The sequence below is a fragment of the Malania oleifera genome, chromosome 5 (assembly GCF_029873635.1).
Source record: "Malania oleifera isolate guangnan ecotype guangnan chromosome 5, ASM2987363v1, whole genome shotgun sequence".
In the NCBI taxonomy this organism is placed as follows: Eukaryota; Viridiplantae; Streptophyta; class Magnoliopsida; order Santalales; family Ximeniaceae; genus Malania; species Malania oleifera.
In genome coordinates this window covers 30,622,767-30,647,011 of record NC_080421.1, presented here as the reverse complement: position 1 = coordinate 30,647,011, position 24,245 = coordinate 30,622,767, and the positions used below count along the sequence as shown (strand labels likewise).

Sequence of the window (24,245 nt, the reverse complement as noted above, 5' to 3'; positions counted from 1 at the left end):
GTGTAGGGGTTTATAAATACATTTGTTGTCATATTTTGTTAGACTTTTGACTATTAAGAATGAAAGCTATTTGAGTTGGTGAAGGCATGACTCATCTCTCTCCGCATCCCTCCACACCCCCCACCCCTCCCCCAAAAAAAATTTCTTTTGTTGCAATACTGTTGAATTACTGTTTCAGGACAATAGCACACATGCTTAAGGTTTCCAAGCTATCCTGCATCACTAGGCCCCATTCATTGGCCATGTGCTGAATAAAGGTGTCTGGTGTGAATTTGGATAATCATTGTAACAGTGACCCCATCCAACTTTTTTTTTTCCCTTCCCAAAAACGACGAGTTTGAAGCCAGCATTTTTATTTTTTAAATAGCTTGGTGAGGCAACACCACTGCTTTAAAAGCTTTAATGTTCCTTTCCTCTCAAGTAAACCAAAAACTAGTGAGATGAATAAATCAGATCTTGTCCTTTGCATGAAAATTCTCAAGTCTCATGGAGTTGGAATATACTTACAGACATTTGTGAGGAGAATGTCAGTTACTAAAGTCACCTATCATTTTCGCACAAGTGACATTGATACATCAAAATCTTCTGCTTCACTTGCATGAGTGGCTTCCCAAGCGGAAATAAAGCAACTTTGATGGGTGCCTAAGCCTCCCAAAATGGTTATCTAATGGAAGTTTTGAGTTATGATAATTGAAAACCATCCCTGTGTTGACTTGCCAAGAGAGCATTATAATGACAATTCACTCTAAATATACCACTATTAGTTAAATTCCATGTAGCTCTCATTTTACCTTGCCTGGTCTTTGTGGCAGTTATATTTTAATTTTTTTTAAAAATAGAAAATTGGACATGTAGATTGAAATTAGCCCCTTCCCAATTGGCATATTTGATGAAAATTGTGCTCCAAGACACTATGTCACCCATGAATTAGAGAGAATCACTTACTAAGGGGCTGTTTGATATCATTTTTTTTTATTTATTATTTTTTGTTTTCAAATTTTGTCACTGCACATTGAAGAAGCAGACTATGAGAACGCATTTGTTTATGTTAGTTTTTTGTTTCCATTGCTAATTTCACTCTAGATCTTTTTTTTTTTTGTCAGTTATGGCAATGCTACATTACTCTAATACCTGTTCTCTTTTTCTTTCATATATCTAATGCCAAATTTCCTTGTTCCTTGAAGATATCGTAAAATCCTTTTTGCTGCTGCATAGTATAGCTTGCTGGGTTGATGCATAAATCGACACTATAGATTAAATCATTCATTCGATACAGAATTAAAAAAAATTAATTCAATGGTGGTATGAATTTAAATACAATTAAAATAAAAATAGCCATAAATTTTCTAAACATTTGAAAAAATAAGTCAATCGAAAAATCATTTTTACCAAAAATCATTTTTACCATTTTTCAATTGTCATGTACAATAAAATTGTTGTTGGAGTACTAAAATGTGAATTTAGAAATAGATTAATTAAAATTATTTTTTATTTTTATTATAAAATTTTTTAACTTATATATTTTTGGCATTTTTATAATTTTAGTTACACTTCTAGTTATTATTTGATTAAAAGACAAAAATCAACATGAGTTCAATGAGGTTTTTAATTTGTTCTAGTTTTTGAAGTATTAACCATTGTTCGTTTTCAGTTTTCTACTTTTTGTTTTTTTTTGTTTATTCAGTTTTTTTTAATGGTTTAATTTCCGTAAAGTTTGATAGTGAGACCAAACAGCCCCTAATTTTTCCTTATTGGCTGCCTCAAAAGAATGGGAAGTTAGTTGTGGAGTGTTAAGAGTTCCTACACCAAATATCTCGCTGAAAGGTTAGTAGGCCTGGCTCCCATCTCAAAGGAAATGAAGCCAAATAAATCTTCCTAACCTTTAGAAATGAGCATCCAAAGGCCCACTTTATGGCTTCTACTCATGTTGGAGACCCAACCATTCCTCATGTGCCATATTTTCCCCTAGTTATCACTCTTCAAAGACAGTCACTTCCACCACTACTTTTTTTCAAAAAGGGCTTGATTGAACACAGATAGGTCTTCAATTCCCAGCTCCCCTCTAGGAGTACATTGTTTGACAATACTCCATAGATGGTACTTAATGTTTTACAAAAATCATTTTTTGAATTCGTTCATGATTTAAAGGAATCAACTTATGAATAAAAAGTATGGATAAGAAATAAACTGGGAGGCTGGAGAGAATGCTTAGAGTTAATGCGAACCTCCTGGAGAGAGGTTGAGCTTTCCACCCAGCTGGTTTCTTCTCAAACTTTTCAACAATTGGATTCCATGATACCTTATCTTTGAGTAGTTTACTTGATCTTGAGAAAAAAATATTAATAAAAGAAAAAAAAGACTTTTGCTGATGTTGCCAAGGGGAGAAGACCAAGTAATTAATTGGGATTTCCCCAAGTATGCAACCTAAAGTATCTGCAAGTTGTAATGCCAGTTAAGAGGGTGCTGTTTGCCCTTTGATCCAAGGTAAAGCTTACTTTTCCCCAAATAATTTTTGAAAATTAAAAAATGAAGATATAATGGGGATTAGGTTATTAATACTTCTTAAAACAGCAAAATCGTGATAATGAAAAAATCAGTATATCCAGCTCATCATTTTGCTGGCTTCACACTCTCTCCTCCCTTTATTGAGAGATTTTTTAAAAGAAATTTAGTGAGGAAAAAGAAGAAAACACACGAGCAGGGGAGCAAAATTGTCCAACAGGAAAGAAAAATTGTGATTGATCTACCTTGAAGCACTTTGTAAGTCGGTCAAAGAAAACCCCAAGCATCTCAATAAAAACCTAAAGAGCAGTGAGAAAAACCACTCTACCTCACTGCAAGAAGGAAGACATGACGTGACTTTTAAGAGTAATACAATTCCATTCCTTTCACAAGACAAAAATAATAGAATAGCAGGAACATTGGCCCAAAACTCTCTCTTTTGTACTCTTACCAAAGCTCTAGGAATTCTCATAAATTCAGTCACAAGGACAGGTCCAGATGGCCACATCTCTCCACAAGTGTCAAAAAGCTTACATTAAAGTTCCCTGGCTTCCAGACAGTGAAGAAGCAAGTGCTCTCCTGTCTCCTTAGAAACTTAAGCACATCACACAAATATCTTGCTTAATATCTTGTTAGGCCTTCTCACCTTCAACAAACCATATTATTAAGCTCTAAGTAGATGCCTTAATTTTCAGGGAAATCTTAGCCTTCCAGTTACTTTCTCGAAAGTAAAGGGGATTTCAACTGCTGCGACAGGGAAGACATGCATGTGAAAAATTACCAGAACTGCCTTCGCAGGTTCAAGCACTTAATTTAGGATGAGGAGCAAAAGAATATTTATCATCCATCAAGAAAATAATCTCATCAAATTTATATCTTTAAGATTTCAAGAAAAAAATATCTCACAGTTAAAGATTGATATACATTGTTGACCCACAATCTAATAGCTTAAGCTTTTAGGCAAAGTGGTAATCTAACGTGGTATCAAAGCTTTTTACCAGGAGGTCCTAGGTTCTAGTCTTGTTGCCCACTTTTATTGTGTGGTGTTTAAAAATTATTTATTCCCTATAATTGGTGTTATTTATTGCTAGTTTATTGCAGGGGAGTGTTAAATCTTGATATATATTGTTTGGTTGTGAGCTTTTAGGTAAAGCAGCAATCTAACACATTCAAAAGATAAAAACCCTCATAGAATAAAGGGACACAATTGGAGAATTTGGTTTATGGACATTTGGGAGTCTATAGGGATTGGGCATACAAAGAACTATACCAGGATCTCAAGGAGATTTTGGCATATGAGGCTCATTAACCCTGATTACACATTTGATAATCTCCTCTGCCAGAGTTTTATATTTCATTTTGCATAGCATTTTTAACATGTTTCTTCAACTCTAGGTTTCTGAACCACTGCGGTCATTAGTAGCTGGAGCTCCTTTGGAAGATGCTCGTCACTTGACTCACCGTTACGACAGCCTCCGCCAAGAGGTGGAAGTGCAGGTAATCTTTGATGTCAAATTTGGGTTTGTTGTGTCATAAGAGTTAAATACTTGAATTTATCTTCTTATTAGGCAGCTGAAGTATTAAGGCGCCAATCCAAGTCCAAGGATCCTGGTGTTCCTTCTGAGACTTCCACAAAACTTCAAAGTGCAGAAGCAAAATTGGTTGAGCTCAAATCTGCTATGATGGCTCTTGGACGAGAAGCAACTGCTGCAATGTTGGCAGTAGAGTCTCAGCAGCAACGGATAACATTAGAAAGGCTTCTTATGATGGCATGTCTATTTCTTTATCAATTTACTTCCTCTGTCCTGCAAAGCTTATTCTTGTTGAAAAAGGAAAAAAACTCGGCATTTGAAGGAGCTGTAATCACTACAGATACTTCAGCTAAAAAATTTATTTTCAGCTTCTCTAATCATTCTAGGAAAATGCCCTTGACTGTGTGAATTGGCAGAAAAGGATTCATATAGCCGACCCCACATAGTGGGACTTAGGGCTTCTTCTTGTTGTTGTTTTCGAATCATTATAAATACAATTTTTAAATATTGAATCTACCACTATCTAATTTGTATATCCCTGTCACTTGTGGTCATTTATCATTCAATGAATGGCTGAAAAATGATTCACTGATATTTTTTTGTTACTTTGTAAGGCATTCAAAACTGCTCTGTTTATGTTTCTATTTCTATCTATTTAAGGGATCCTTCCTATATTCGAATAAAATTACTATAGAAGGATCATAGATAGGGAACTATACTAGTGATCTACCCAATTTATTGTAGAAATTTTTGGCAATTGGATGGTGCGAGCTAGAAATATCTTTTCTTGGATAAAGAAAGAAATTCGTCAAATCCATTTCTGTAACACTCATGATATATATAATAACTTGCGCATCCATTTCAAATGTGTATCCCTTTTTTGCACAGCAATGTTATGAAAGTCCACGAGAAGTGACTGTGTTTGTGGTGTGTGCCAATTGCCATTGTAGCAAATAATCCCATAGGTATTGAGGTACCACAAGTGGTACTTCCTGGTACTGTATTTGCAGCAGTTCTTTGAATTCCTCATGATATGCAATTGAATCAAATTCTTTGTATTCTAACTATAGAATTTTGGATCAGAACTTCCTTGTTTTACCACTTTTTGATTGTACTTGTCTGAAGCTGGACCTCAGATGAAGTCAACTTGCAGGTTGATGCTGAGAGATCTTATCATCAGAGCATTGTTTCTATTTTAGAAAAGCTACATGCCAAGGTTTGTAATTACTCACTCTAGCTCAACATCCTTTACTATAAAAATTATATTGTCTTCCGTGGAGCATGTTATGCCTTTGTTAGGAGCTATATTACCTCATTTTTCTTTATACCATATTTTTTGGTCTCTGAGAGAGTTCTAACTGGGAAATTTTGTTTAATATTCATTATTGGAGATAGATGATTCTAGAGAAACAACGAAGTGAATCTTCATCACAATCATTGACAATGCAGAGAGATGTGCATCCTACACATGAGGATACTTATTTTAATGGGTCAAATGCTGAAGAACTTATGGATCAAAATGATATGCACTTTATTGCAAAAGTAAGGCCTTTGAATTTCTAGTGGATGTATGATTACTAATGCATGTAATGTAGTTTTTCACCATTAAACTGTTGATTTTTTTCCTTACAAAGCCACCCCCCCCCCCCCCCCAAACAACAAAAATAGCAAAAAAAAAAAAAAAAGGTTGAATTTTTATGTTACCCTAGGCTTCATGATTTCATTATTCACATATTTCTGTTCTCTGTTTTATGGATAGAGTTACAGTCATATCATTTTTAACTACAATCATTATGTTGTTGTCTGCTGTATAACAGCGTCTAATACTATTGAATTTTATTGCTATAATTTATTAAAAAAATGCTACTGAATTCTGTGAACTTTAATATTTCATCTTCGTAGCGGAAATGTTGGCATTCACTTATTACACCATGGCTAATTTATGTTATTAGATGCATCATGCATGTTGGTGAGAGCCAATTTTGCCACTTAGAGGAATCATCTCTTGTCTATTCCAATTTTTATTTTGGAGCTTTTAATGTTATGTTCATGCATGGTTTGTTATATTTTGCTACAAGCTAGAAAAGTGTGTAGTTTGAATGAGCTGAAATTGTGCATTTTTTACAGTCTTAATTACTTTCAAATAACACAAAATGATGAAAAAATTTTCTCTCTCTCTTTTTTACTTTCCCCGAGTGGGAAAAAAAATTCTAAAATTTGCCAACATTCGAGAGCTTTGTTTTGAGGGAAAAAACACAGAGATTTTACTTTCTTTCAGGCTCTTAAAACTTAGTAGTTTTGTCCCTGATTAATTTTCTTCTTATGCATTAGTGTTAGATAAAAGAACATTGATGGTAATGGGTTTTGCTATGTACAAGTGAAACATCACTTTTATATGCTATGGTCTAAAGGGAATATCAATTTTATATCCTATGGTCTAAAGGGCATATCAATTTTCATTATTTTACCACTTAATTGAGAAGCCAGGATTAGCGTGCTCCTAGTGTAAAACCAGTTAGCCATACACTCACCATTAACATTCTGTTAGTCTTGTATTTCATCAAGACAACTATTAGGTTAGTTACCCTTCCATGTCCTTTATATACGTTTTTAAATATCAATTTGATTGGGAGCAGTTTATGGGGTTTATGTTCTCCTAGTGTAAAACCAGTTAGCCATACACTCACCATTAACATTCTGCTAGTCTTGTATTTCATCAAGACAACTATTAGGTTAGTTACCCTTTCCATGTCCTTTATATGTTTTTAAATATCAATTTGATTGGGTGCAGTTTATGGGGTTTATGGGTGGAACATAACGCACGGATTTTTCTGGGAAGAAGTTCAATTCATCGTTGGTGTGGGAAAAGATTCAATGTTTGACTTATATGACGTGTTGGGTTTGGAATTTTTGGGGAAGCTGGTTTTCTGGATTTAAATAGGGATTGGAGGAATTGATTGGCTTGATTTCTGTTTTTTTAATTTTTTTTATTTTTCGTTTGAACCATATTTTTTGGGGGGAGATTTCTTATTCTCCCTCCTTGTAAATTATTTCCCTATTAATGAAATTTCTTTTTCTATAAAAAATCAATTTGATTGGGTATTGTTTGATCCATACACAATATATATATATATATATATATATATATATATATATATATATATAAGATTAGGAATAAACTCTTATTTAGAGTGGTAGAAGAATGGGACAACTCATTCTCTGGTCTTGGTATCTTATGATGGGTATGGAGCAGCACTTAGCCCCACAATTGGCTTGGCAAGGCTTTAATGTACTGGTAATTGAGGAGTGTGAGAGTAGCTGAGGGGTACAGACGTGCACATATGCATATTTGTGTTTATCTAATGCATTCATACACATGCATGCCTGCATTTAAGTTTACAGGCATGCGTGCATGTGTGCATGCGGACACATGTCCTTATGTGTGGTTGTTTCTATATGCATGTGATTAAATTCCATCACAGTGACTTATTGAAGGATCTGTAAATAGTTATTGGCTTTGTTGGTGTCATGATCTTAAGCTTTTAGGTCAAGGGGTGATTTAACATGGCATTTGGGCAAGGTCCTTAATTTTTGTTGCCTGTGTTTGTTGTCTCATTGTTAAATTATCTTATTTCCTATAATGGGTGCTATTCATTGTTTATTTACCTCTCATGTCCCCATGTGCAATCAATTGCACGTGTAGGGGTTGTTAAGTCTGGGTATATATTGTTGGCGTACAACCTAGCCAGTTTAGCTTTTAGGTTGTGACTTGAGACTTGGAGAAGCCAAAATTGTTTTACAATGTGGATTATCTTCAAGTCAAAATGAGGTAATCATTTTCCTTCAGTCTTAATTTACAAATACTCCGTACTCATGAATTATGCTATGCATTATAATGATTTGAGTAGTTGCAAATAAACAGTTTTTGTAATTTTTTTTTTCCAAAGGGTTATCTTGAAATGATATTGGACTTGTATTACCTGGTTTATTTATAAAATGATGAGAATGGGAAATACTTTGTCCTTGTTTTTATTTTCTGATTTTTCTTCTCTAAATATGCTAATTATATATATATATATATATATATATATATATATGTAAATTTCAAAATGGAAGACGTTAGAAGCAAAAAGGTAAGAGTACTTATTAACAAAATTGCTAAATATTTATATTTTTCTTGGATAAAATATGCCCTTGTTAAATTATCATCAATAACCATGACAGGTAACTAATTAACAATTGGAGAGAATTGAAGGGAGGATAATGTGGGGGAAGAAACATTTGGATAACATGATCACTTTGTTGGGTTCTAAACTTATTTGTTTGGCTTCTAAACTTATTTGTTTGGCAGAATTATTCTTCAATGAGGATCAATGTTAAATTTGATATGATTTATGCAAGTTGATTATGCGTTTAATATTTTACAAAATTAGGTATAATTTATGTAATTTGATTCTGCAGTAGTTAACATTCTAAACATGTTCATAAAGGTTTCTCGGGCTTGTGTAGAGCCGTTGTATTTCTTTTTTATATCTTTCTTCACATGGCTATTATTAAATAGTTGATATTAACAACTTAATCTTGTAATGAGATAGGAGATATAGACTTCTAGTGGAGAAGACTGATGAGCAATAAACTTGAGATTTATTATTGTCTAAGCTCAATGTTGAAAAAAGAGTCTTAGGGTGATTTGGCCCCCTCTTTTTTGGATGACTTCTTTTTAAAAGAATAGAAGTTGAGTCTTAAGTGTAACATGCTTGATAAGCAAATTTTCTTGCTTTTTAAAGAACTAACTTTTAGCTTTTTGGGAAAACTTTTAGAAGTTACAGATTTGGAGCTCCTAAAGCTAAAGCTAGTGTTTTTCAAATAGATTTACTATTCCATGGTGTCCATGATTTTTTTTTTTTTTTTTGAATATTACAAAATTATTGACGATGATCCTACGCATTAATTATTTCTCCTAAAATCACATATCCATTTTTGTCTTTTGAGGTATCTCAAGATATGAATGCCTACATCCTAGTAACTTGTTCATGTGGAATCAAGAAACTGTCTCACAATATTTGTTGCAAAAGATATATTTGGCTGATTGATTGTGAGATGTTTCAACTTTCCAATAGGTCTTTGGTATCATCCAGGGTGAGCCAACAAATCACAGACACTTGAGACTAATTTGTTGTTAGGATCCATGGGTGTATCGACTGGTTTGGATCCCAATGGCCAAGTTGTAGAACATGCTTCCTCGACAACAAAACAGTCTCATATGAGATCTAGATACTTCTATTCCCAAGAAGCATTTCTATGGGCATAAATATTATTTAGTTTGTAGGAAAAATGCTTTAGGATCTGGATATGTTGATCATCAAAATATAATCCACATAGACAACAAATAGAATCGTACTAGGAGTAGTATGAAGATAGAATATAGAGTGATCTACCGCACAGAGACCATAGTGCAGAGCTGAATCAACGAAACCATGCTTTGGGAGATTGCTTTAGACCATACAAAGATTTATTGAGCCAAAACACTAATCTTGAATCTCCCATAAGCAAAAAACCCAGGTGGGTGCTGCACATACACCTCCTTGAGAAGATTGCCATGTTGGAAGTCATTCTTCACAGATGTAGAAGCCAAGGACTCATGGTGGCTAAGAAGATGAACAGACAAGTTGAAGGAAGTTTGGCTAATGAGGAGAATTTCTTAGAATAATCCAAATTGTACCTGTGTATATCTTTTAGCACTTTGGTGGGCTTTCAAACGAGCCCTAGAATCATGATGATGGACTTTCCTGGTATATACCTAGGGACAGCCAACCACAAACTTAACAACTGGAAGAGGTACCTTTTCTCAAGTGTCATTATCGTGTAACATCTCTTTAGCCATTGCAGTATTCTGTTGAAAATGGGATAAGGCTTCAAAAATAGTTTAAGGAATAGCAACAAAACTTAGAGTACTACAAAATAGTAATATAAGGGTGAGAATAAATCATATGGAATGGAATTAGAGATTGGATGCTGGCCACATGTGCTTTTATACTTTTGGACAACAATAGAAAGATCAATATCTTGGCAAATGGGATTAGACGAGGAAAGCAAAGGCAGCAGTGGAAGTTGGAGGTGGCGATGAGAAGCACTCCAACTAGATGAAGATGCAACTAGAACCTGGAAGGCTGGGCAAAGGAAGGGGAACCCATCAAGGTTAGACGGGCTTACAGAATTAGAATAACATGTTGTAGACTCGAAGAAGGTAACACTGGCACACACAAAAAGATGGTGCAAGGTAGGATTATAACAACGATATCCCTTCTGAGTACATGAGTAACCCAAAAAAAAAAAATACGTTCTGAAAAAATACATTTTATAGAACGAGGATCCCACTTATCCACCCCTAGGGTTAATTGATGAAGAAAGGACACACATAAATACGCAAGGAGGTAAAGAGAATAAAGGAGCATTTGGAAAGAGAATAAAGTAGGGTATTTTACTATCAAGAACATAGGATGGCATTGAGCATGACATCGCTCCAAAACACTGGGCATTCTTTTGATGTGGACAGGTATGAGTGACTTCAAGGATATATCTGTTTTTTCTTTTTGCAGTCCATTTTGTTCAATTTCATTTTGTTGTGGAGTCTGGGTACAAGATACATACTTAGTCATATAGGTAGTGAATTGGGTACTGAAGTACTCCTTAGTGTTATCGCTACGAAGTATTGAAACGGGCAAATCGAAAATTAAAAAAAAAAAAAGGAGAAGAAGATATGAAACCAAAAGGAATGATCCTTTAATTAATAAAACCAAGTCATCTTTGACTAGTCAAGTACAAAATTTACAGATAGTGGAAGCCAAACTTTAACACAACCCAACTCAAAATGTACTAACTTGAAAGGGCTTATTACTTGTTTATTGACTCGGGAGTTGGGAAGCAAATGGAACACAATGATGCTTTTTCAACATGACGCACTCTCAAGACTAGACACAAAACTCTAAGTAGGAACTAGTTTATTTAATGAAATATGACCAAGGCGACAATGGATTTGGAGTGGTTTAGCTGCAGTAGTGTAGGGAAGGAGTTAGCGACTCAATGTGGTAAATGTCCACCAACCTCTTCTGCCTCCGCCAATCGTCTCCTTCTTCTTCAAATCCTTAATGGCAACAGAACGAGGAAAGAATGTAAACAATTTATGGATATTGAAATCTTGTTATCTGACATAAGGTTAAAAGGATTTACGGAACAAAGAAAAGAGATATTTATTGTCCCTATTCTTGTATTGGTAGTACTGGACCCATTAGCAAATGTAAGACGGGGTAACCTTTCACTTGTTATATGGTTAGTAGCCACCGAATCTATAACCCAAGGACTAGTGGGAGAAATACTGGATGAGAGGCAAATTGTAGGGTTACCTATTTGTGCTAGAGATGCAATGGGGAGAGAAGCTTGCAGGGATGCATGATACTGTAGGATTTTTGAATGCTTTTCCTCTTTAACAGATACAATACGCTATGCTCCAGTTGCTGAACTAGGAAGAGTGGAATTTGTGGTGGCTGCATTGGTGAGTGTTTTAGTAGGAAGATCCCAAGACTACTTATTTGTATGGCCTTCTCATCCACATGAATGCACTTGCATGGGGGGCCTCCACAAAATCCATTCCTTTTGCTGCGATCACTTGAACCGCCCTGACAGCTTTCTATCACCATTTGGTTGAAACTAGAATCACCTTGTGTAGCAAAAGCAATCTTCTTAAAGCTAGAGTTCGAAACGCTACTAGGAATTTGAACCAATGTGCTTCGTACCTGGGTTTCAAATTGCTAGGACTTGAAGGACTATCATCTACTCCCTTTGCTTTTGGATCTCAACTCTCAAGAACATGTTATGGGTTGCACAATGTTTGAGTTCCTTATGGATAAGGATGGGCAAGAAAAATTGAAAAATCGAACTAAACCGCAAAATTGAACTAAACTGCAAAATCAAACCAAACTGAATTGAAAAATTGATTAACATTTTTTTAGTTCGATTTTGGTTCAGAATTTTTATTTATTTATTTTTTATTGGTTTGGCCCATTCAATAACAACAATTAATTGAACATAACCAATATACTATAAATATATATATATATATATATATAAAATATTATATAAAACTTTAATAATTTATATTTTAAAAAAGTTGTATTGATATAATATTTGCACTTAAAATTTTGTTTTAAAATTTTTTAAATTTGCATGTTTTTTATGAAAGAAAAAAATATTATTTGTAGTTTAAAAATTTTAAATTATACTTAACAATTTAGTTTGGTTAATCATTGGATTGTGGGTTAAAAACCGATTAACCAAATTTCGATTAATCCCTTTAAATGTTTTAGTTTTAGTTCACATTTTCTATAGAACCAAAACTTTGGTCCAATTAATGGTTTGGGGCTAATGATTCGATTAACTGAACCATTTCTACCTCTACTTATGGATGTGTTTCATTTGTGCAAATTACTTTGCACACTCCTGTCTCCATGTTACTAAAATATTCTAAAGAGATATTGTGCATATGTGTAATGTTAGTAGAATATAATTGTTAGATTACCACTTTACCTAAAAGCTTAAACTATTAGGTTGTGGGCCAACAATGCATATCAAGCTTTAACACTCCCCCGGACATGTAGCTCGACAGCACGTGGAGTGATAAACTTATGATAAATAACACTCCATGATAGGGAACACACTAATTTTTTTTTAAACACCATACAATAAATGCGTTTAACAAGACCATAATTTAGGACCTCTTGGTAAATAGTTCTGATACCATTTTAGATTACCACTTTACCTAAAAGTTTAAACTGTTATGTTGTGGGCCAATGATGTATATCTAGCTTTAATAATAACAATTTGACATTATTCCAAATCTCCTTGCACATATCGAGATGCATGTACATCCGTGCAATTTGAGATTCCATTGAGTTCCATAGTAGGGAGATAATCAATGCATCTTCTTGATCCCGTTCCTCTTACATTGTCATCATTGGGCCTTGAATGTAACAAGTGTTCGTATTTGCCTAAGCCTGTCACATAGATCTTGACAGTCTTAGTGCACTGCATGTAATTATTTCTATTTGATTTTTTGTAATCTTTGGCAACAAGGAAGGAAACCTACTTTTGAGATTCATGGACTCCATCCAGACTCACACAACCTAGACTACCAGAACAAATCACAAATGCACTGCGAAAAAGGTAAACAACCGAAACAAACAAAAAAATCAGCAACACAGTGCTGTTTCGGGTCCCAGTGGACTCATTCAGCACTGACAAACAGCTTCCAGTAGAACCACACAACCATTCTTGGAGTGCTGTGCATGAACCACTAAAAAGGTGTGATATTTGAACAAAATCCATCACCAAAAACGTGGTGATATGGTTTATAGAGGGATTTGAATAATATACGAGCAATTTAGGCTAAAAACATGGTTGACTGGAGCCTTGTGCGCTGGCAATTGGAGTCTGCACTTGCAGGCTTCAACTGCGAGGGCATGTGAGGGAGTCTCCAATGATGGGTTTCCAGGGCCGAGTATCTGACAGTGTCTATGGGTGGCTACAGGGTTGGTTTTGCAAAAACAATAGGATTCTTAGGGTCTGAAAACTGGCAGTGGCATCCAGGATTTTCCCGGTGATTGCTGGAGTTATTTCAGGTCTGCACTGGTCTGGATTACTTTTTGACTGTGGCAGAGATGCATGAGGCTGTGATGTTTAGGGTTTGGTTTGGTGGTGGCTTCAGCACTTGGTATTTAGGTTCAATTGTGCTCTAATACCATGTCAAAGTATTGTGTATATTGGAAGACCTAATCACAATGATAGCTCTCTCCCTCTATTTGTAATTTATGCCAAGTACATCACAATGACTATAATACCATTACTAACTCATTCTATTACTCTGCTAAACTGACACAGTTATAATGTTAAGTAACCAGTGACAAGTTTAAAGTATTCTTTATATGTGTGAATAAGTTACTATGACATGTGAGTAATTCATGTTGACTCTTTATTAACATGGTTAGGATGTTGTGGCTATTGTATGGTGTGTTTGGTTGGAGAGGAATGAAAGAGTCCTCAAAGTTAAGCTACTGCTAACAATTTGCTTTGGTGTAGGGTAGTTTGTCTTGTGTCGCTCTAGGTGTCCAGCAAGTGCTTTCTTTTGTCTTGTTTCTTTGGAGGACTCACACTGGGTTTGTTGGCTCTGCTTAATTGAATGTGTGTGTGTATATATATTTTGTCATTTTTGTTTTCTGCGATCCTGTTACTGTTTTTTTTTTGTTGTTGTAAAGTTCCTTGTTTTTTTGTCATATCTTCTTTTTTCTTGTACTAGAATTCTTTGTTTAACCCCCCACACTACACACCCAAAAAAAAAAAAAAAAAAAATAGTTAGGATGTTGTGCTGCAAAAATTTGGATTAGCCCAACAAATGTCAGAAACTTTGGATACAATTCTTGATTGTCAAAAGGATATTTTGTTATTGTTGGATTTTGTTGACGAGTACTAAAAGGTGGTCTATTCATTAGAAAACATTTTCTCCCTCTCTACCGATGAAAAGTAAAAGTTGAATCTGAATTCTGGACTTTGAAGTAGTATTTGTTTCATTGAGGTCCAGCATTTTATGAAGCCTCACCAATGTTGTTAAATAATCTTTTTCATTGTCCTTGTCTGCCCCCCACCTCTTTTCCTGTCTTGATATCCATATTTGTCATTTTAAAGATTTTTTGTCCTTAACTTTCAGGTTATACACCCATTTGATGCTCAAGCAGATGGGGAGCTGACTCTTTCAATCGATGACTATATTGTGGTTCGCCAGGTCTGCTTCCAGTGACAATATTAACATATGGCCTGTCCTAAGCTATAATATTTTTTTTTGGACTTTTGAGGCACTGTTACTGTTCTCCAAAAGCTGTATATTTGCATGCTATGTAATTTTTTGTGCTACATAAAGCCTGTTCAAAGCACAGGCAAATATATATATATTTGTGTAACTGGCTCAGGCAGTAAAGGATTGGAGTGCTGTAAGGAAGATACAACAACAATAAGCCTTTAGTCTCATTTGATGGGGTCGGCTACATGAATCCTTTTCAGCCAATTCACCTGATTGAGAGTGTTTTGCGCTATTAGATTAAGGACTATTAAATCCTTCTTCACTACCTAATTCCAAGTTATTTTAGACCTACCTCTGCCCCTTTTCATGCCAGAAACAGTAACTAACTCACTCCTCACAGAGTCACAGGTGCTCTACTAGGCCCGCGTTTTAAATGTCCAAACCATCTAAGCCATCCCTCCCTTATCTTGTCTTCGATCGGTGCTATGCCTAAATTGTTGCTTATATGCTCATTTTTAACTTTATCCTTTAATGTTATACTACTCATCTACCTTAATATTCGCATTTTAGCGACTGCTGTAAGGAAGATCTAAGAATCAAATCTTGCCTATAAGAGGAAAAACTTAAATAAAAATTAAAACAAAGAACAAAACACAAAATGCCCAAAAAAAAAAGCCCAAAAAAATATTATCATGCAGTGAAAGAGGGATTTCTCTTGTGCATTAATATTTCACTCCCACATACTGCCCTTCAAAAATAGGAAGTTTGGGGAGAAAAATTAATTAGTTAAAAGTTGTTGGTCACTGTTGAATATGCCAATTTTTAATTAAATAGGAAGTTTGAGGAGAAAAATTAATTAGTTAAGAGTTGTTGGTCACTGTTGAATATGCCAATTTTTAATTAAATAAATGATGCTTTTTTTAAAAAAAATTATTTTTTGATACTAAACGAAAGTATATTCATAGGGAGAAATGAAGGTACAACATGCACAGAAAAGAGTCCAAAAAAACAGAAAATAAAAAAAGGAAAAAAAAAAACGAAAAACAAAAAACTGAAGATCACACAATGAAACTAGACAAAATTAACCAAGAAAACCCCTTTTTGGTCCCTTCCCATCATAATTTACCAAGCTCTTCAAATTTGCAAATTCCCTTTGACCCTTCAATTCATGACTTTGCCACCATCCAAGCGAACCTCATTTCCTCCAATCTCACTCAACTTTAAATCCAACTTATCCAAAAGATCTTGAGCTTCTAATTCCTTCTTGGGAATTTCCTCCATGAGAGTAGGCAAAATTCCATCCCTACGCTGTAAACTGTTGACCAAACAATCATTTCCAAAAATAGACACTCCCTCCAAACCTTCCAGCGGGGCAGAATGAGCATAAGATAAATCCCCTACTTCGTCGCGAGAATCAGAAATGTACTGATATTGTTTTTAAGTCTCATCCAACAACACCACCTCACCACAATCATATTCAAATCATCACTTTCTGAACCTGAATAATCCCCCCATTTCTTTACCTCTTTTTCTTTTCTTTTCCCATTGCTACAGCCAACCTCCTTGTAAGAAGTCTTCACTGCTATGTTTTCCTCTAGAGTCCCTCCTTATAAACTTTGTCCCTGTCACACCAGAATTCTCTCTTTCCGTCAAACACCTCGAGCTGCCCTTTGACAAGCATGCACCTTACTATCCTCAAATCTGTCAAAATTCGAACACAAAACATCATCAATTCCCCGATAACTACTCCTGGTTTTTTACATGCCTTCCCATTTTTTGAACTCTCTTCTAGGCTAGTTACATTTCTAATATTGTGGTCTAATTATAACTGAACTATTAATGTTCTGGGTATATTCTGGAGTTCGATCAGCCTGATTCTAAATTTGGATTGCTGGAGGTTGAAGTCCAACATCCTCCTTCCCACTGCTCGTTTCCTGAGCTCTAAGGACTGAAATATGGTCCTTCCCCTTCTTGAAATCTGGCACTCATTTATATGATTCCCTAGTTCCTTGTCCAGCATCCTGACTTTCGCAACCTAACTTCTGTATGGAGCCCAAGGAATGAGGACCTCCCTTAGCCTCCTCATTAGAGCCCAACACTGATTTACCTAAGCCTTGGGCTTGCTCAAGTAAATGGCACAGTTTACATAAAAAAGAAATACCTTTTCAATTAGTTGGGGCAGGTCCAAAACCAAAAACATACCTCCTGGCCCATTTCTCTTTGCATCCTCTTGAATGCAGCCCTAGCAACCTCTGAGAAGAACATATCCCCTGTCATCACACCTATAGCACCTCTCTTCCCTTTCGTCCACTGTACCTCGATCTCCAGAGAGAGCTTGACAGATGCGACCACGCTCGCCTTCACCTATATTGCCTTCCATCATGACTTGCCTTCCAAGGTCCGATGCATGGATGACCATCTGCAGCTACACCACCCAAATGTGGCAGTAACTCCTTTGCTAGCTTGCAGAAAACACTTGCGAAGCTTCGCTATCCCACACCCTTTGTGCTGCCAGGAGTGAACACAGAAAATTTCTTTGTTTCCATCCCAACCCTAACTCCAGGAAAACTCTCACCTTTGTCCATGTGATTGACAACCAGTAATTTGTAATACCCTCATGAAAGCTCTGAAAACCCTTCTCCATCTGACCAAAAACCAACAACCCATCAATGAACCATGATACAAACTCTTCCGAGAATCTTACCCATCTGTTACAAATGTTGTTGTTCTCGACCATGAGCAAAAATGAGCCCCCCTCGCCATTGTCTAAATGCAGATCTGAATTGCTCGGTTCAACGTATCCTCTGCCAGGCTTCATTGCAGCGTATCCACAAGAGGGGGAGAATGACTCTTGGTTGGATCTTGTGGCCCTTTTATATCTTATTTGAATGACTTTTGGTTGGATCTTGGTGTAACTTCAATGGCAAAAACAACACGAAAGCATGCTTCTAGGCCAAAATGAACCGACTAGCTTTGTTAACCTATCTATATGTTAGAAGTGAAGTTGTTGGACAATAATGTGCATGCGAGATTTCATGCATCATTACGTCTTTATCACTGTGTAATATAAGCAAGGTTGATTAAGAGTTGCATTATATAATGTTGTTGTAATTTATTAGTCCAGTCATTACCTTTCATCTCTCTATTGCATTGGTCTGTCGAATTATTTCACATTAACCTACCAGATACTCTGATAGATGTGATGATGAAGTTTGGTTGCATAGATTTTTGAATGGTGGACAGCGAAGATGTCGTAAGTCTCAATGGGTAATTTTGTGCGGGGATGCTAGAAACGAACTCATCATGGGGTGGTAGTGAGGCGATCAACTACTCTGATTTACACAATTACAATCAATGTCATGATGATGTTGTTGGCGTAGATTTTGGGATGGTTGACAGCAAAGACGTGGTTTGTTGCAATGTGTCGGATGCTATAAATGAACTCACGATGGGAATGTTGATGATGATGATATGATTCTGTGCTATAACCACTGCCAGTGATGATGTTGCAGGTGGCAACAATCTTACTTCCCTCCCATTCACCTAGATCTAGCCATCAGCTGTCTAAATTGTTTCCTTCTTGTTGTAGTTCTCCCTCTTTCGGTGTGTGTGTGCGCGCGCGCTTGCATAATTTGTAATGGATTGTGTTTTGAAGAGGGATGGTGGTTCTTGTTATGCTATCCATGTCTCTGCCAAGTGAGGATGTTTTATTGGAACTGGCTTCTGGTAATTTCATTGTTGGTAGGACACCATGCTAGTGTTGATGTTGATTGTGTGGTTTCTTGGTGCTATTCAAATTTTAACAGTAGGTCATCAAATGTGGTCCTAGGTTATTGTAAAGAATCTGGTTCTGCAATTTATCCATGTCGTCAAATTGATAAGGGCAAAATAATTTTCTGCTTTTTTAACAAGTCCAAACAATTACATGGAATAATTCCTTCAGTATGGAAAGCACAAATTAGAAGGAAAAAAGTCACTCATATATAAATGAATAAATGAGAGAAGAATGTGCACCGTGTAATTGTTTTCTAGCTTTATTGCTTGTGATATCACCTGTGTTATTGCTACTTGGACGGCAGTTATTACACAATTTTTCTAATGCTAAGAAAAATCACTTTCTCATCCAAATAATATTTTCCTATTTATCTGAACAACAGCAGCAATCTTTCCATGAAATAGATATGGATGTGCCCCCCTGTTACTATTCAATTATGAGCATCAAGATAGAGCAAGGTTTAATTTATTCCAGTCTATGCTAGCCATTGCATTCAAAACAATGATCTATTATAATGTATTTTACTGTGTTTATTAAGGATTTCAAATGAAAAGTTTGCTGATTATATTACTGCTAAATAATCCATCTTGCAGTCCTACTTTCTGTATTTATTTATTGGATTTTCCAATATTAATAGGTGGCTCCTAATGGATGGTCTGAAGGTGAATGCAAAGGTAGGGCTGGATGGTTTCCATCTGCTTATATAGAAAGGCAGGACAAAGCTCCTGCGAGCAAGATATTGGAAACAGGGTCTTCCCCATGATCCCGAAGTACTGAATATAAAGGTTTGTGTTCATTCTCCTGTATCTTTGTGCCATTAGTATGTAATTCCTGTTACTGCACCTGCCTGCTTCAATGTGTGCCATATTCCCATTTGTACTGTACAGTGTTATAATGAGACAACAGGCTATAGGGGCATTTTATTTTTGTATAGAAAATGGAATGTGTGAGTGGCTTTTGGCTTTGAGAGGCTTGAATTCAAATTTTGTGTGCTTTGGATGTTGGACTCCCTTTTGGTTTTAGCTGTTAAAACATATGTAGATGTGGAGGATGCTCCATATTTCACATTGTGTTGAGATGTGTATAATTTGTTGTACATTTTCAAGGTGTTTCGTGAGGGCCTATTGTTCTTTCAATACAATATTCCTGCTTAATATTCATTGTACCGCAGGACATGGATAATTTTCAGCAGTTTTTAATATATTAAATTTGGAGGACAGTTCTCTTTCTGCAAATTCCCTAATAAGATGGGGGAAACTTGTGTCAGAAGTTCAAAAGTTTATTGTCATGATGAAGGAGGAACATTTGACAATCTGTTGGACCGTTGTTTGATAAAATTGAACTTCTATGGTGACACATGAGCTTATGTTTGGGAAAGTGTACATTTAGCACTATGGAATTGATACTTGGAATTGGAAGCTTTAACTCCAGATTTCCTTTGGTTCTACAAATTAGTGTTCTTCGAACTTAGAGAAAAGACTTCATCTTTTAGAGTATTAATTTTGAGACTGAGTTTAAATTTTTGTGAATTTAGAGAAAAAGTAATATGTAATTGTATTGAAATTTTTTTTATTTATTTATCAAATTCATGCAAATTTACGAGATTTGAAGTACACACTCTCAAACACTACCTAGTAGTTGTGTATATTTGCCGAACCGATGGAGCGTTCACCTTTCCTAGTGGCCATCACCAAGACAGACGTCACATTTGGTTTGTAAAAAGAAATGGAGTAAGAATGAAATGTAGACTTGATAAAATGGATACAAACTATTAATTCGATTCGCATCCTTCAAGTTTTAACCAACTAATAACTAACTACTTGGCTAAATGAATTGAATATGATTTTTTATTTTCATATTGTTTCCTTAACGGTCGGGTAGAGTTTATATCCGCCAACTAGTTTTTTGTTATTTTTATTTTTAAAATAATTATATTTTTATTCAAATAATTGAGCTGTAAACACTATGTGCTTTTAATGAAATATATAATATAAGAATACAAATTGAGGAAAAACAGTTATGTGAAGTTGATGGGCACCATTATTTTTTTTCTTTTTCCTTTTGGGTTGGGGGGAAATGTGAGAGTTATGATGTATTTCCAAGAGGAGGGGCGCGGGAGGGGAGTGAATTGGGTATTTAAAAAATATCTTCCTATGTCACGTACCAGGAAGATTTTTTTTGAAATACCCAATCTTCAAAATCCACAATTAGTATAACACAACTTAGGGTCTTTCTATACAATTACAAACTTAATAGATACAAATATAATTGCACACAAATCACATATAAATATAAGTGCGGAAATGTAAAAGGAGATATAGAGAGGAAGAGAGTGCAAACACCAAATTTTTAATGAGGTTCGGCAAATCCGTCTCTGTCCTCGTTTTGGGCAACACGCCCAAGGATTTCACTATCCGCTCCTTAAAATCAGGCAGACCTTCTCGTTACAATCCACTGCTTATACAAGGCGTAACTGCCTCTTTATTAATTCGCTATTTACATGAGGTGTAACTATCTCTTTACAATCCATTATTTTCACACGAAGCGTAGCTACCTCACCACGGTTCACAATCCGAACCACCAATACAAATGATATAAAAATATTTTTGTGCACAATCGGATGCTTTTCAAAAAGCTTATGTGTACAATTTGAAGCACTAAATGCATTCTCAAATGATTTATAAATAAAACTCAGTAGAGTATATGAAATCGTTTCAAAAATATTTTTCAATAAGAGGAGAGAGTATGGACAATGATTTTCTCAAATTGATGGACCTTTGAAAAATAAAATCCAAGAAGACTCTCAAGCAAAATGTATGAGAATGAAGCCTTACTAGTATAACCCAAAAAAATTTTCCTCGAAGAAAGTTTTTCAAAATAGAAGAGTAGGAGAAAATGAGTTTTGATCTTTAAAAATGAGTTTGAAAATAAAAACAAGAAACAAAGAATGTGTAAGTATACTTTCCAAGTGTTTCTCTCTTGTTTTCTAAGTGTTTGGGCATGTATTTATAGGTTAAAACCAAAACTAGCCATTTTATGGCCATTGGCATATTAAAATATGATTTAATTTGAAAACTAACCGTTTTTCGACCATTGGGGAGCTTTCTATGTGGACACCTTTCATTTTTTTGAGCATAACTTTTTATATATAACTCCAAATTAAATGTTCTTGGTATCATCAAAAAGCTAAGAGAAAATTCCATAACTTTCATGTTAAATACTTCTTAATATGAGAAGTTATGAATAGAGAAAAATGCCCATCAATGAGACGGAAGAAACATGAAGGAAATTTTTCTATTATGGATACCTTTCAGTTTTTTGATCATAAATTTTTCTATTTGACTCTAAATTGAATGTTCTTGATATCAAAAGAAATCTAAGAGAAAATCCCACAATTTTCATATTGAACATATTTTAAGGTGAGAACTTATTGATCAAGAAAATTGCTTATCAAATGCAATGGTAGAAACATGAAAGGGATTTTAAAAAACTTGTTTTGGAGTTTTTCATTCTGAAAATGATTTTTGTCCTAATTTTGATTTTCAAAACCAATTTAAACCTTTTGGTATAAGTTTAATTTTTGAATAAAGGGTTTTCATCAAAATCTTGGGTCCTAAGGTCAATCTAAAGTCTTGGTCATTTAGAGAGATCGAGAGAGAGCTTCAAATTAAACCATATGAGCTTGCATGCACAAATGAAATCTTGTTGACTTTTTGAGCCTTATCTCGTTTTGATTATGACAAATACAAAGTATCTTACCTGTGCATTGAGTATGTGAGCAGGATTATCACTTTGCATGCACGGATGGTAAGGATAATATAGAAACCATGAGGAGCTGAAATTCAACATCACCTGGTGCATGGCATGGCTATACGAAGTATAAAAGGAACAAAGACAAATCTTTCAAATTGTAATTGCATTCAGTTTATTTGGGTTTGTAATATTAATATAGTCTATAATAATGCATCTGCATGCATGATATGGTTTTAATACTCAATGGACCATAGATTGACTTATAGGAACCAATACCTTTAAGATAAAATGCCACAGCTTACTCACACAAGGTTGAAAAAGCTCAACGGCAAAAATGGATTTACAAAGAACGTCGACCAACGCCAAATTATTAGGCTTAAATTAAAAGTCCAGTCGACCGAATAGGCTGTAGGCTAGCATGTCAACATTTGACTAAGTCTCAGTCGACCGACCGATTTGCATTATAAACGCTTCGGTCGACCGAACAGGTAGAAGTCAAATATTTGACATAACTCGGTCGACCGACCCATTTTTGAACTGAGCTTCCTTGGTCGACTGACCATCAAAAGTACCTTTTTTTACCTTCCCTGGTCGACTGAACCTCTAGTTCAAAATGAGCTCAGTCGACCGAAATTCAAAGTTTGGCAGACCGAACCTTTGTCTTGGTCGATCGAATCCCTAGTTCAAAATTACCATGGTCGACTAAACTTAGTAATGCGGTCTTCCAAACCCTGAATATGGCCGACCGAACCTCTCGGGTTGGTAAAATTTTACCGCGGATAAACAGGGTTAATTTTAATTAATCCCTATTAATCTTTCTTCAAAAAGACCTCCATGTCCCCAACGACTATTTTTTATGGATATCTATTTATACTCTCTCATTTGTCTCAATTAGGAGGAGATTAGCAATTTGATTAAGCAAAATTCTCTTTAAGATTTTTATACTATTATTGCTTACATACTCTTAAATTTCAAGCATATTTTACATACTCTCATTCATTTGTGTTTGCTTGATTATTTTAAAAAGAGAGCATCATCTTCACTCTCCTTAATTTGCAAATCAATTGCAACTTGAAAGGAGTTTTGATATTCATTATTTGACATATTCATATATCATTTCTTGGCATATACTCTCACATAAACATACACATTTGAAAAAACCTTTTGAGAGTATGCTATTTTGATTGTTTCCATATTATTTGATATAGATAAATATTGATTGAGAAAATTTCATTCTTACTTCCAATTCTTAGCATTTTGTTTCAAGAGTCAAAAGCTTGCATATTATTCTTTCGATAAAATCTTTTGCAAGCTTAAATCCTAAGATCTATTGTGCTTGATATTTAAAAAATATTTTTGACATATTTTCTTAGGGTTTCTGAAGGTCCTTTGATTATTCATTTGTTGAATATATTATATTGAAACAAAGGTATCACTCTCACGTATATACAATATATATATATTGGTTGAGAGTTGATATATAACTTGACCTTATCTCACTTGAGCATAAGTCCTTATCATACGTGAGTGTATTGAGCATACTGTTGTACATTATTTGCTTAGTTTAAAAGCACATTTCCTTGTACACAAAAATTATTTGGATATATGTCGTACTCCCGACGGGTGATCGTAAGAGGAAGACTAGCCCTGTGAATAGTCGTGGATTTGTTTAGATCCAGTTAGGAGAGCACCAGACTGGTTTGGACCCGGTTAGGAGAATTAGATGCACCATCCTGGTATGGTGTTGTAAACGGTGTCGCTCCACCCGTGAAGTGAGCAACTAGTGGAATCCTTGAGCTGCGGCTTAAGGTGGGGACATAAGCAGTATTGGTTGAAC

At 35.2% G+C, this 24,245-nt stretch overlaps 1 protein-coding gene across 4 annotated transcripts in view; it reads left to right on the top strand.

The window, feature by feature from the left end:
* LOC131155772 (SH3 domain-containing protein 1-like) overlaps positions 1 to 20,259 on the top strand; it is a 39,532-nt gene extending 19,273 nt beyond the window's left edge. The window contains exons 5-11 of one of the 4 annotated variants that reach the window (XM_058109164.1): positions 3,898 to 3,999; positions 4,071 to 4,271; positions 5,188 to 5,250; positions 5,484 to 5,576; positions 14,791 to 14,865; positions 19,293 to 19,440; positions 19,827 to 20,259. In XM_058109164.1, the coding sequence (XP_057965147.1) occupies positions 3,898 to 3,999; positions 4,071 to 4,271; positions 5,188 to 5,250; positions 5,484 to 5,576; positions 14,791 to 14,865; positions 19,293 to 19,418 (660 nt within the window). In that variant the 3' untranslated portion in view covers positions 19,419 to 19,440; positions 19,827 to 20,259. Of the gene's footprint in view, positions 1 to 3,897; positions 4,000 to 4,070; positions 4,272 to 5,187; positions 5,251 to 5,429; positions 5,577 to 14,790; positions 14,866 to 19,292; positions 19,761 to 19,826 lie in introns of those variants that run through there. The other 3 variants (XM_058109160.1, XM_058109162.1, XM_058109163.1) reach the window with 3 other exon arrangements.
* The last annotated feature ends 3,986 nt before the right edge of the window (positions 20,260 to 24,245 follow it).